This window comes from Drosophila melanogaster, chromosome 2L (genome assembly GCF_000001215.4).
Source record: "Drosophila melanogaster chromosome 2L".
Lineage (NCBI taxonomy): Eukaryota > Metazoa > Arthropoda > Insecta > Diptera > Drosophilidae > Drosophila > Drosophila melanogaster.
Genome location: NT_033779.5, coordinates 2,505,243 through 2,519,494, shown reverse-complemented (window position 1 = coordinate 2,519,494; position 14,252 = coordinate 2,505,243). Strand labels below are relative to the sequence as shown.

Genomic DNA, 14,252 nt, shown 5'->3' with positions numbered 1-14,252 from the left:
GCGACAAAGTACATTTACTAATGACCAAGTCAAACAATGGCCACGGCCAAGACGCAGCGGGCGAAATGCGAGTCCTGGCAGTCCTGGCGGTCCTGTAGGTCCTGCCAGTAGACTGGCGGGAAGTGGGTATGTCGTGACTTCAGCGGGGAGCAGGAGGATTGGCCCACGAAGTAGCAATTTACGCGCTCAAGACGGCGGCAAGCGGCAAGATGGTGACAAAGCATGCAAAACGGAACAGCAGTTGTTGCCCCAAAGTGATGGAGAGGGGGGAGGGAAGGGAAATTGTGAGAAGGCTTGGGAAAATGCAGAGGAAAACTATGGAGGGGGATCTGCACGTGGAGGAGCACTGAGCTCCAAGTGTCGGCAGCGGCTGCATGTTAATTGCTGCAGCGACGACAGCAACAACTGCAAACAGTGGGAAAGCGTGTCTAAATAGCGTAAATTCACACAGACACACACCTTCACGCAGGCAAGGGGAAAATCTAGCTGCGTATTGTGTGTGGAAATTGAAAAGCGAGCTGGAAATCTGCCAGGAAGTGCAGGACATCTTACACACCCTATTTGATATATAAATTATGGCTGATTAGCAGCGGCTGTTGGCATTGTTTTAATTGGTTTACCTGGTGATTAATCTCAAATGGCGAAAGGAACTTTGAAAGTGATTTATTTTTAAGGCAGGTTACAGTATCCTGTACAATTTCATAGACTTGGGTACATTTTTTAGTTGACTATAAACTATTCGTTGCAAGTTCATCAACTGGTTACCGTTTATGTGTAAATCTGATCTGATCTGAAAGTCCTTGGGATTCATAGGGCGATGTGCGGAACACTAGGTGTCACTTGTTAGACTGCTAATCCTCGACAGTGTGCGCTCAACGGGATATCAGGCGGAAAAGGACAAAGAGCGCTGCATACGCACAGGCTGAAAATGCAAATTTTCCCTTTGGCTGGCTGGCAGTTTAAAATGTTGATGAAGTAATTAGTTTAATATGCGAAATGCCCCTGATGGGCGGCGGGAGAGGGCGTGGCACATAGGGAAGTGTAATTGAAAATACTCACAGTTCTGGGCTAAAAGGGACAAGGGCACAGTCGGGGCTTGGGCATTGTGAAACTTTTTCCATTTATTAAATTTGCCACACGAACAGCGCAGCGGATTCTGCCAAGGGAACTCTATGTGGGAAATGTTTAATTATTTGTGCGCACATGAAATTAAAGCTGTTACAAATTGTTACAAACCATTCCGGCTATCAGTTTCTCAAACAAATTTCAATTAAGATAAGACTTTTTCACGAGTTTCGAAAATTAGAAGGAATATTTTTTGTGCTCAGCTACTTTCATTCGAAATTGAATATGAGAACAACTCTGCTTCTTCAGGCCCAGCAAAAGTTTTGCCTTTTGAGCCAAAGTTGGCAGTTTGTTGTCAGTAATGTATTTTGCTCGAACTTATTCAAAATATTATACATTTTGATTTACACGAAATCACAGTTTTCTTGCCATTCAGCAGCTTTTCAGTTTTAGTTTTTTGAGTTTCGCGCGGAATGAATCTGATTAACTTTAATCATTACCAGGACTATGTAGACAGCTTCATAACCATCCAGGACACTCGCTATTTGGGCAACAAAGAGATCCAGAGGAACCTGATCCAGAATGCCTGCGGTAAGAATTGCCTGGGTAATCTGCTCACCCGCGAGCAATTCTACCAGCGGAAGGAGAAAGAGTTGGTGCTTCTAAAGCCAAGGGGACTACGAGGACTCCAACTTTTTGGAGACTACTTGAACAACAAAGATGAGGTGCTCCAACAGTTTGCCAATCGAGAGAAGAAGCTGCTCGAAAAGCAAATTTCGGTTAGAAGGTTACATTTATGTGTAGTGAAATGTGTACATTTTGTAATTTTTAGACCGTCGTCTACCTGGTGATGCGTTCGAAGAAGGGTCTAGAGATCTCCAGCTTTCTGGACCTGGAGCAGAGTCTGCGCGAGTCGCGATTCGAGAACTCTACAAGCTGCGTAGACTGGCGGGCCATTTTCGAGGGCAGAACGAAGCTGAGGCCATCGAATCTGCATCTCAGCTACTTCGACTGGCACCAGAATCGTGTGTCCTTCAACAACAGCGACAATTTCCGGGTGTTGAACAAGAGGCCCCACAGTCTGCTGCTAAAGCATGTTGGCGATCACAAAATATTCTGTGTGAACGCCTCCTGCGATTGCGAGCACTCGAAAAATGTCAGCCGCAAAACGTATTTCTCGCCCATTTATGGATATGTCATATTCTTCGACCACATAATCAGGCGCATTAATTAGCGACGGCTTTAAAGTGTCAATGAACGTAATCGTCGTTAAATGAAATGTGCAAATAAATCGAAACGAGGGCGCATTTGTCGCTGACAGCTAACGTAAATTGCTTTTCATATCTTATCAGTACAGTTCTGGTCGCAGTTTTTGATGGACGTTTCGAGGTCCTTCCGCCCGGCGAGTCCTCCGTCCATCAGGCGGCGGAAATTACCCGAGCTTTATGCCACTTTGTTGAGTTTATCGCAGTCAGGGAACATCAATTGCATAAATCTATTAACTGTCGCCCGGCGGAATGGGGGCGTGGTTGAGCCTTCAACTTGACCAATATGTTTCTGTTTGCGCATTTGCCATTGTTTGCCAACTTGCTTGTGTGGGTCAGCTTATGACGCTTTGTTAATTCTCCCAACAGTGTGTCTGTTTAATTGGCCTTTCCACTCATGCAAATCAACTTGGCCAAAATTTACACAAGGCTGAAAGGAGAATTTGCTACGGCTTACACATTGGTGGTTAATGAGTTGAAAATATTAGTAGTCAGTCTTAATAAAAATTATATGAATACAATTAAATCCACTCTGTTGCCCAGATACCATGTTTTTGGAGAAGCAAATTCAAATAAATATTAAATACGCCTAAATTATGATTTAAGTGCCACATGCAGAGGCAGTGCAATTTAATTTGCATATACAATTAGCTGCTAATTTACAACTTTTAGTCTCCACTGGGCCATGGCTAAGTTCGCCCAGAAACAATTCAATTAAAATAAACATTAAGTGCTGCAGCCTCAGCTGCATTTGCCCAGCCAGTGTTCAGGTGCAAATGGAGGTCCTGGGTAGCAAGGATAAGTAATATTCCTCCCACTGGCGGACACAAAAGTCCAAATAAATATTTGCTCGGCTTCCCTTAGTCAAGTCCACAGAGCCGTGAGCTGGTCTATGTGTCTTTGTTCTCCATTAAGATATGGCAAATTTGTTGCCCCCCAAAAAAACAAACAGGAGGATAGAAATTCAGAAATTCCCTTCGGCTGGCATTGAGATTGCATTTTACGGGCCAAATAAATTTCATACGATATAAACTACCAATTTGCCGCCAGACTGCATTTTCAAGACCAAAAGCCCGCGCTGCCAACCAGCCTGCCTATATATTTCGATTAACAAATGGATAAAATAATAAAATAATTGTGTTATATATTCCCCACCGTGTTTTTGCGATTGTTTTGACAAATTTCACCAATGATCATTGAGCTCTATTCAAGCCAATCAGCCGTATACAATTTAGACTTTTGACCAACGCAGTCAAGTGGCTTTCATTTAATATTGTGAAATCCAATGTATAAATTATGAATAAACATAAAGTCTGCTTGTGGCCAATTTAATTGGGCAAATGGCAAACAATAATGAAAATGAATAATTTAAGTGCTGGTGGAATTGATGTCAAAAAGCTCATGGTTATTTAAATGAAAGTGTGCACATTCAAATAGCCCTGAGTCATTCCAAAGGCAACGAGTTGCGCTCCATTCTCTGCAATTCCATTAGTTTTTTAACAGCAAAAACTCATTTTAACTAATGTATACATTTTTAATGATTTCCCGCTAACCAAAATATATTTTCCTCTCTCTATTTTACCCACATGTATATTAACGAAACTGTGCAAATTGAATATACATTTTCCCTGACTAGGCGCATTTCAGAGTGCCTAATGAGTATGTAGATCCTGTCAGCGTTGACTTGCTGTCAATTTGATTGGATTTATGCCTGACCTGTGGGTCACACAAGCCGGCAAATAATTTATGAGCTGACCCACTAAACTGGCCGCCTGCCGGGCCATATGTTTCATTTGTTATTGCTGGCTGGGCACAAAGAATATAATATTTCATAAGGTCGTAAGCTGTCGCAAAAGATGGCTAATAAATAATTTAGGCACTCAAGATTGGACATCTGGCGAAGTTACGTGCGAGGCCAAAACCCTTTCAATCCCCCGAAAATAAATACATAAAATGCCGCCATAAAGAAAACATCAACGGGCGGAAGTCGGGGAAAATAAAGTGAGGACTGAGCGAAGGGCATATTAAATTTGGCTGCATGCCGCAAATGCCAAGAGGTCCTTTCAAAAAGAGGGGCCTTTTTGCAGGCAAAACAACAATCGTAAAATGTGACCAATAATGAAAATAATCAAGAAATGAATTAAATGAAATGTTGCGCAGCAAATGAAATTTTTGTTCCACTTTCCGTCTGCTGCTGCCAGTTGCTTTTCACGGATTCTGGCTGCCATAATGAAAAGAGCGGAAAGTTCGTGAAAAGGTGGCACGAACTTGTGTTAAAATAAAGAGACGAAAGTTTTCCATTACAGACAAAATAAGTTATATGATAAAGAAACAAGTAAATAAGATTAAATAACTATCAACATGATTTCAGCCCTTAATGGAACCTAATAAAATCTGTAAGTTCTGAGTGACACTGCATTGCTTAGGCTATAAATATAAAAATATATTTTATATACATTTTTATTGAGCCAAATATTCCATTATTGGAAGCAGCAAAGGCAACGAAATTACAATGAAACTAGTAATGAAATTCATCAAACAAAATCGGAGTACGCTCAATAGGAGTTGAAGAATGCTGTTTTTCGAATAATACGCATACGTCATGAATGCAATTGTGCAACTTAATACGAGTTTTCATTCAATTGGGAAACAAAACCAGCAACAAGAATGGCATGCGAAATAAGCCGAATTTATGGGCCAAACAAAGGCTTATAAACCACAAATCAAAATGCAATACAATGCGCCAAACAGGCAGCAGCAGCAGCAACAACAATTGCCAGAATGTATCAAGTTAAAAGCAATTGTGAATTTTCTAACTGAAGTCATATTGTCTATACATTTATCAAATGTCTGTCTGTGCTTCAGTTTGTGTTTTGGCGGATGCCATAAATAAAACCCAGCCAGAAGATAGACACGAAAAGTGGGAGTCTTGAGTCGGAAATTGTTTCGCAACGTGGGAAATGTTTGATTTATGTCTCTGCTGCCAGTGACCTCCCATGGGAATGGGTTGCAGAAGACACAGAACTCACAGAGCAGTTGTAAAATGTGTAATTGATGATGTGGCAGCAGGGACATAAAAAGGAAAACAGAATGCGAACGAAGGGCTTATGGGCTTCCGTCTAAATATGGTATTAATGCTTGGATTTTGTTGACATTTTCGACAAAACATGTACAAACTGCGCCAGCAAAGTGAACAAACTCCCGCGCCGTCCTTCTGCATGATAAGTGCATTTCGAGTGCAGGACACGAACAGCGTGACAACATGCAAAGCGGGTGGGGCGAAAGCGACAGGGGTGGACAGGATGGGCACCCAACTAAGTCAAACGGAATCGGAAACTGCATGCAAAAAGAAGAAGAAGAGCGGCGGCGGGCGAAGAAGAGATAGGAAATGTAATGTTGACCATTTGGCAAGCAGCACGAAAAGTCATTTTGTTCAGCTGCAAGGAAGGATCCGACACGGAACACCTTGCTTGTTATCCTGGCAAATATTTCCACCCGACACAAAAGCATATTATCTAAGCGGCGAGGGGCGTTGGCCCTTCTAGCGAAAAATTCCCATTTGAAGCTTAACAAATTGATTTTTTAGTTGGAATTCCTGTCCCGCATTCGCCACGTTGCATGACAGTTGCTCATAGAAGAACTGGCGCACACATTTTTCTGGAGTGATATATGCAACCTTTGGTGGCGTCGCCTTCATTGCTTAATGCACTGGAAACTGAAAAGCATTTACCCCCAACTCCTTTGGGGACTTCGGGCTGGCTTCATTGTTTGCTCTACACTTTTCGGGGCATAAATAAATTTTCATTAATTTATGTGCCGGCGACGACGCTCAACGGCAGTCTCATAATGTGCGGCATAAGTTTGCGCCCCAAAAAAGCTGAGGAGGCAGAGCAAACATTATGGCCACGACGGGTGCATCGTGCATCCTGCAGCCTGGAGCCTCGGAAAGTCGTCGGATATTAAGATGAATCTTTCGCCTGATATACAGCCAACTTTGGAATAGCTAATGAAGCCGGCAAAAGCCATGAGAGAGCCGCCAACCACCAAAATATTGCCTCGCATTTATGCAGCAGTTTAAGCCATTTTTAGACTCTAAGCGGTGTTACGCCTTCACAATTCCCCCTGGACTGACCGAACTTTATTATTGTTAATTTTATGCACTTTCCATTTGAATGCCCTTCCCAGGGTGTTAATTTTATGCTTTCTTAATTTCCAATAGCCGGCAATCGAATTAAAGCCAACTTACGAACTGCCAAACAGACCGCAGGAGCAACAACATGAGCGCGGAATTACTGCAGTAAAAACAAAAACCGAATCGGAGGCAGCAAATGTTCATCATTTTTCAGAAATAACTCACTTTGCGGCACAATTAAGTGCATCGCACGTCGGTAAAAAATAGAACAGTGGAGGAAAATAGTCCTCAAAGGACTTAAAATTACTTATGATGGAATAATTAAATTCAAAATAATGTATTCACCTTTGAAACAATAAAGAAAGAGATTATAACGACTCATTGCAATTGTATAATATATCCTCTTCTTGCAGTTTTAAGAACCATGCTTAAGGAATTTGAATGAAGCCAGTTCTTGTGATTTAAAAGAAAGGCTGCGGGTAAAAGTTTATGAGGCTTACTGTGCTGTGTGTCCATTCCCGCGTGGTTTGTGTTGCCAGGACTTCCGCTGGGAGGTCCTTTGGGTGGAAGTGCCCCACCACTGTTGACATTGTTCCTTTTGCACTCGATATGCGGAGACGTGAACATGCGCTTTTGTTTTTCGCTCTGTAATTGTTTCGTTTAACAACTTTTAATTGAATATTTCAGACGGCGGCCGTCAGCGTGTTTATTCACTCACAAAATGCAACGGCAGCGCATTGATCAATTGTTTACACGGTTTAAGTAAATAAATGCATTTAAACCGAGCCGTGCCACGGGATTACCCGCGTTAATTGCGCAAAAAAGCGGCCACTACGGAGACATTAACTGCGACAATCGGCCAAATCGGATGGAAAAAGAAGGCAAGACCAAAAGTGAAAGCCGATTTCCGCCTGGGCCAGAAACCGATGGAGCTCGGTGAATGGAGCTGGGCAGTGGGTGTTGGCCGGCACCATTGTTTATTAGTTTTAATAAAGCCATAAAAGGGCCTACAATCCACACAAGCAGACAGACACGCGTGAACAAATAAACTTTGACACTAAGCGCTTTGGCAAATGACCCACCGTTTTTTTGTTGTATACCACCAACGTCACTTTGTTTTGACACCCTGGACATAGAGGGGTCAAAACAGCCCTAAAGGCACAATGAAAGTTCACAATGCGACACAGATTGCATCGGTCATTTTATTTAAATGAACAGCAAATTAATGACTACTCCAAATAGAGGGATATGAACGCAGAAGCAATCAATCAGAAAGTATATAATAATAAAAGTACTTGTAGAAGGTCCATTAGTTTAAACACATTTTCTAAGCTATGAAGTAACCTACAGGTCTATAATCTCTAAGCGGTTTCTTATTTCGTCCACCCTTCTGGCGGCTCATATCAGACATTCCATTGCCATTGCTGAACCTTTTGGCAAAGCCAAATAAAGCGAACAACGCGGCAGTGCAACTTTTATTTGCTTGTCTGTATATACCACCATGTGATGGTGGAATATAGCGCTTTATGTGCGCGGTTGTGTGTGTGTGTTTTTGGGGGCATTTTGTTGACAATATTGTTTACAATTCAAGAGCCGCGGGGCGGTGGGCGGCATTTGTGCCACACCCATATACCCACACTATTTGCATGCGCATACATACATTGTTGTATATGACCAGTGCCAAATAAAACCCGAAAAATATATTGCGTATACACCGCAGTGGCCGCAATGGACGTAACAATGATCGGTTAGTTGAAAGAGCTGCGAACGTTGGCTTACTCTGGCCTGTAAACGAGGGCCACGTAATAAAGCCCTTCAAAAGATGAGAGTTTTGATGGCAAAGTGCCTTTGGGCTGGTTTTGGGTGGCTCATTGTTTAAGTTATTCATATATATTTTTAAATAAAGTCTGAAATGAAAGTCTTCTTTTCAATACCAAATCAGCAGCGCAGATGTAAGCACCTTACTGGTTTCAGACACCATGCCTTCTCTGTACATCTTGAGAAAGCCAACTTAATTTAAATTTTAACCAAGAGCCCGCCGATATTGTGGGCTTATGCCGTCTCCTTGGCACTGACACCGAATGAACCGCCCAGGCTATGTGAGTACATGTGTGTATCTACACATACATAGTGTATATGGTCGCTGTCTGTGGCAGAAATACGATGTGTGTGTATACACCTGCTGCGGTGACATTTTACGGCTTTTTCTTTGTTAATTTCATTTGAGGCATTTAAAATGTGCACCACCGCCGAAGCTGAGGCTGACAACTAAATACAAAAGGAGCCGCTTTCTCATCAGGATCAGACCAACACCCACCGCCTCCCACCACCTGCTTTCTACTATGAACGTGCCGAAAGTTGTGTTCAGCAAGTCTTTTGGCAACTTTTTTAATGACTTCGCCCCACAACCCACAACCCCACAACCCGCAGCACAATGGCACAAAGTCGCAGCTCGCGTGCCCGAATATTTAACCGCAAACGACGAGACGTCAAAATTAATTAGAAATAAAATTAGTTTTTAATGCCAAAGTGACTTCGGTGGCGTGTATCTGTGTGTGTGTGTGTGTGTCTGTGGTTCCGCCTCTGTGTGCGTGAGGCTTAGAGAGCTGTAAAATATACTTTGACAGCGAGTAAAAAAAAACACACACACACACACCGAAAAGAAAAGGAAGACGAAATTCTTGTCAAAACTTTGGGCGATGAAAAGTTTTAGTCTTTCTGTGCTATGTGCGGATGGGTTAGGGCAGGAAATGATTTAATCTGGCCAAGTTTCGCTATTACTTTATGTGGGGAAAGCGTAAGAGACGTTGCAACTAATAAGTTAAAGTGATGTCATTAATTTCCAATACAAACTTTTTATTCTCTGCAGATATCGATTGAATGGAATCAATCTTCGTTTAGGAAGTTAGGAAGAACAAAGCTTCAAGGAAGTGGTGACTCTATAACATTTCACTTTAGTTGTTGAAGAGTACTTGAAACGCATTGCACAGATTCAGACACCGTAATTCTAATGATAATAGTATCAGAATATCACCTTCTCTTACACAGACAAACAAGAACAGGCTTCACTGTACAGTGACTCCTTCGCAGAAGCCACCTTGTAAAGTCAAGTTAAAGCTAAAAAGCAAACTCTCAGCCGGAAAACCAACGATGTGCATGTGAAGTGGGGCTAAGACAAACGGGCAAAAAGCCAGGAGACAGAAGAACAGGCTGACAAGCAGTCAGAAAGCCAGTTGGAGATGCCCAGGAAGGACGGAAAGTGGCGAAGTGATGGTGCTGGAGGGTGGGGGGGGTTCCACACAGCGACAAATCATCAGGCAAATCCGCAAAAGTGCACTTCAGTTGCCTGTCGCCCATCATCGCAGTGCAAAGCCAAAAGACGCTGATGACGTTGAGTATTATGAACGGAATGATGACAACTGGAACCACAACAACTGCCACTGCAACTACAACTACAACTAACGAAGGCAAGTACTAAAGGCGTACGCGAATGAGCTGCACCGAAAGAAAACGCCCCTCAGATAGCTCAACATACATATCTTAACTCTTTCACTGCTTTTGGCCACCTCTAAAAGTAGTGTCCACACCCATTAATTTAATTTGAAACCAATTGGATAATAATCAATTATTGAATCTGAAACGAAGTAGAAGTGCGCTTCTGTCGGTGTAAAAACGAGTGGAAAATAGTGGAAATGAGTGGTGCAAAAAGTTGGGTTACTCCAGCTCTCCTCCAGACTCCATGGCTCCATGGCACATCCGTCGCCGTCTGTCACGGCATTATTGAAAGGTGAACAACTTCGTCAGGAAGTATTCCTCTATAGAGTTTCGAGGGGCGTCGTTTGTTCTGCTGACACAAAAAATCAACGCATGAAAAGTAGGACAAGTGTCAAAATCACTTAAGTGCGAATGCAACGACAAATAAAAAGAAAGCGATGCCAGTGGTGGAAAAAGGACGCAGAACCGCAGGAGGTGGGCGGTGGGTGGTGGTTTCCAGGACGAAGAAAGGGTCTGGAAGACAGGAAGAGAGCGCCACCTACAAGGATGCGGATGCACGACGAAGGCAGGCGGACGGAAGGCGGCGGCCAAGTTGGATACGAATTTAAGTGGGGGAACAATGGCTGAGATCTGCGGGTGGGTTGATGGCCACTTAGTTATGCTCGAAACTTATGTACAGCAAAAATCAGGCAGTCGCCAGATGATTCATTTATAATTACCTTGTCTTTTTGATCATATTTTAAACATTGAAGGCGCCCTACTTTTTCTTACCAAAGTTACCATTGCAAAACGACACAAACTCTCTATGAAATGTATTTCTTTGTCGTTTCCGTTTACTTATCTCCGCCGAAATAACCCAAAAAAACGCCCCATAATCCAAAAGAGTATAATAAGTAAAATAATTTATGATACAGAGGAATGCCAGTGCCGCACACACATAAATACGTCGCTGAAAGTTTTTCGTTCCTGCCATGTAATTACGAACGCATTCTTTTCACAGTCATTAAAAATGACAAATTCCGGGCACAACAGCAAAGTAGGACGACCCAAGCCGGCAAAATGAGACAGTTAAATGGAGGGAGGTGGGCATGGAATCCAGTCCGGCGAAGGAGAAATATGCTCTTCTGCAGTTCACGGGCTTAATCGCATTCATAAAACTCGGTTTTACGACTTTTGAAGAGCAAATATAAAAAGAAAAGGTTTTAATGTGTAACATTTTCACGCCCCAAAGCTGTGGCATTTCCAACCCCCCCGGGAGCGAGTTAAATATGAAAGAGATTCCATAAGTCGAGATTAATGTGCAACATCGCGAAGTTGCGAACGCGACACCTGAAGTACACCTGTTCGCACAGGGGAGCAATTACCAAGTGATTACAGTCTCGGCGCTTAAAAGAAGCAAAAATTAAGCGATATACAGGGAAATCAATTCATACTTCATTTTAAGCAGTTAAGATACTATTCTTTATTATTATATTATATTAAAAGCACTTTGAAAATCATAAATATTACATATTTTATTGGTTTTTTCTATTCATATGTAAAGAATGGTTTTCCATTTTCAATTTATTTGATTGCAACATCGACGTTTCAGTGCCAACGGTTCTGGTGCAAGGGCATAAACCAAAATTTTAATTAAATTCGAGGCTTTGGGCTACTCTGAAAGCCCATGTGTGCTCAAATCGGCAGAGGCTGGAAACAAAAAATGTCGAAATTCAAAATGCAAAAATCCCAACCAAGTCCGGCATTCGACATACATATTTGCCAGATGCAGCAGCTGCAGATATTACAAAGGCAATAGCAGAAATAAAAAGAATGCAAGCGATTTGGGGCCATATCCAAAATCGATATCGGAGCTGGAGTTCTACCAATTAGCCTGGAAAACAATGCCAGCTGGCCTGAATAAAGCAGGCGGTAAAAGTAAACCGAACGTGAGTTATCCCCTTATTCGGCGCACTCACCTGCACAAAGCTATCGAACACTTGAAGCTGAAAGCCGAATCCTTTTGTTCCACTGACAGGCGCCTGGAAATAGAGCTACAAATCCACACACACTCACACACACCCATAGAGACCCGCATCGAAAATGCGTTTCCATTAACTTTTTCGGTTCGAGATCACCGAAGCGCATGAAGATGTCAAAATGCACTTTTGCCCCCATTCACGCAAGACGTAAAGTATTAAGTTGTTCGCTCCAGTACGAGCTACCGAATATAAAGTTGCCAGGAATATTTGAGTACATTTGGTAACCTTAAAAAGACTTTTAAATAAAAGACATATGTATAGCCTTTAGGAGTATAGCTGTATTACTAACACTAAGCTGAATGTAAACCAATCGTACAAAAGGTTTTAGAGTCGCGGTAAGCCTTTCCGCTCGTCATACGCTGCGTATGAGTAATATTTAGCGTCACGTTTTCAGAGTGCTTGGAAAGCCGTGCTTGATAAATCCGTCAAAGCAACAGCATCCTGGCTAAGGATAACAGCAATAATGGCTGCAGGCAGGCATGAAAATCAGTGAGTTCTTGGTCCCAATGCTCTTTTTCCTCCTTTTCGTATTGTTGTTGGCAAATTAATGGAACACAACGCTCGCATTTTCATGTCAGCGAGCAAAGCGAGTGTTTTCCTTTTTATTTGCCCCTAATGAAAGGGCTTTGTGAAAATTGTAGTGCATTTTCCAGAGTTTTCATTGCTTTCTATTGTTACGTGCTTTTTGAATCCTTTATTGAACCTAATTTAGAGAAATTATCAAATCAAACTTGATTGTAATAAATTTCTGAACTAAAAGTAATTTTTTCTTAAATTAAATTTTAATTTTTCTCAGCTATGTTCAACAATTTTTCTTTTTTAACACGCTTTGCGTGTCATTTTGTTATTTATTGAAGCAATGTAAAAAGTTTTGTTTTCCCCGGCCAAAAGAAATCTCGGCGGTGCGTCTAAACCTTTCTGCGTGCGCCAAGTTTTTCGGCTTTTAACCCAGTCTCAAAGGCATCCCATCCCATCCCCTGTTTTTTAACTCCCAGCTCAGGCAACTTCATCACGAAAAGGCACGTGCTGGTGGAAAGGTGCACTGAAAACAAAATAAGCTAACATTTCGACTAAGCAGCTAAATAGGTATTATAAATCCGTTTATTTTAAGCTCCAATTAAATGTGTGTGATTGCACAGAATGCCATTAAAAGTGGATTTAAATATGTATATTTATATATATAATTATATAATCCGATTCCTTTCTGGTGCAATAATGGATATTTCTCGATTGACAAACCATTTTGTTGTTAATTTTTCACCGAGCAGTAGATGGATCCCCAAGGGGAGCACTCGTTGACATTGATTTGGGTCTCGAAAGAAAGTAACCCATTTATTTACTTTAAGTTGGCCGCTTTTGCAGGCTCATTTATACTTGTGTGTACGTGTTCGTGTGTATATATGTATATGTTTTTGGAGCACTGTTGTTGTTGTTTTTTTTTTGGGTCGCAGCGCGGTGCAATCCTCATCTTCGCCTTGTTTAATAAGCAGCTTATAACATCGCGCAGTCAGTTTGTCACTCATTTTGCTTCATCATGCAGTAAGTGTGTCAATGTAACAAGCCAGAACCCTCAGCATCCACTCCCCCCCCACTGCCACTCCCCGCTTTTCCACTTTTTCCGCCCATTCTCATCCCACTGTCCGCGGTGTATTTGCGCTGCTGCTTAGTGCAAAACTTGTCATTTGCAATTTCAGCGTTTTTTCTCCCACATTTATGTTTATTTGCACACACAGACAGATGTGAGATGGGCAACTCATGCATATTTCACATGCAAATGCGTCCGCCGCCCTCCCCCCCCCCTCTCTCACCCACACCGTCCATTTGTGCTGAGGTTATATGCAAACTAAGTGCTTGTAAATGGTTTTATGCTTAGCCTCAGCGTTAAAAGCGCGGCCCCCGAAAGTATGCTACAAAAAGTGCCTGCAATTTAAGCGCGAATTTGTTTGGCGAACCAAAATTATTACTTTTAATTTATCCTTACAATGTCGTGGAATTTTTTTAAATATTTATACAGCGTTTTTTTAAGCGATTTTACTTTAAGCCCAGAAAAACCCGACATTTTTATACACACCTTGAAAAGGGTTGAAAAGGCTTTTTCGAAACTGTCAGCAAATATTTTCAGCCGCATAAGCAGCAGCCTAAGTAAACAAATTAATTTGCGGATGCAAAAATGTTCGTGATTCTTTATTTGCCCTTCCGCTGCCGCTTAAAAAGGATTATGTGCTCGAGATTTTTACGAGCCTCTGTTTTTTCGCCAACTCTTCTTTTTAATTA

At 42.0% G+C, this 14,252-nt stretch overlaps 1 protein-coding gene, 1 long non-coding RNA gene and 1 other non-coding gene across 3 annotated transcripts; 2 read left to right on the top strand and 1 right to left on the bottom strand.

Annotated features, from left to right (window-relative positions):
* Positions 1 to 649: 649 nt before the first annotated feature.
* On the bottom strand, positions 650 to 2,290 carry asRNA:CR46069 (antisense RNA:CR46069). Its single transcript, NR_133065.2, has 2 exons — positions 1,900 to 2,290; positions 650 to 1,826 (listed from the first exon to the last, which is right to left on the bottom strand).
* CG3528 (uncharacterized protein) lies at positions 1,458 to 2,393 on the top strand. Its single transcript, NM_134842.2, has 2 exons — positions 1,458 to 1,844; positions 1,898 to 2,393. The coding sequence occupies exons 1-2, from the start codon at positions 1,539 to 1,541 to the stop codon at positions 2,297 to 2,299; spliced, it is 708 nt and encodes a 235-aa protein (NP_608686.1). The 5' UTR covers positions 1,458 to 1,538; the 3' UTR covers positions 2,300 to 2,393.
* A 9,505-nt stretch (positions 2,394 to 11,898) lies between these two features.
* lncRNA:CR44607 (long non-coding RNA:CR44607) lies at positions 11,899 to 12,183 on the top strand. The gene has a single exon (NR_124033.1). It is a non-coding gene; the product is annotated as a long non-coding RNA:CR44607 (long non-coding RNA).
* Positions 12,184 to 14,252: the final 2,069 nt, after the last annotated feature.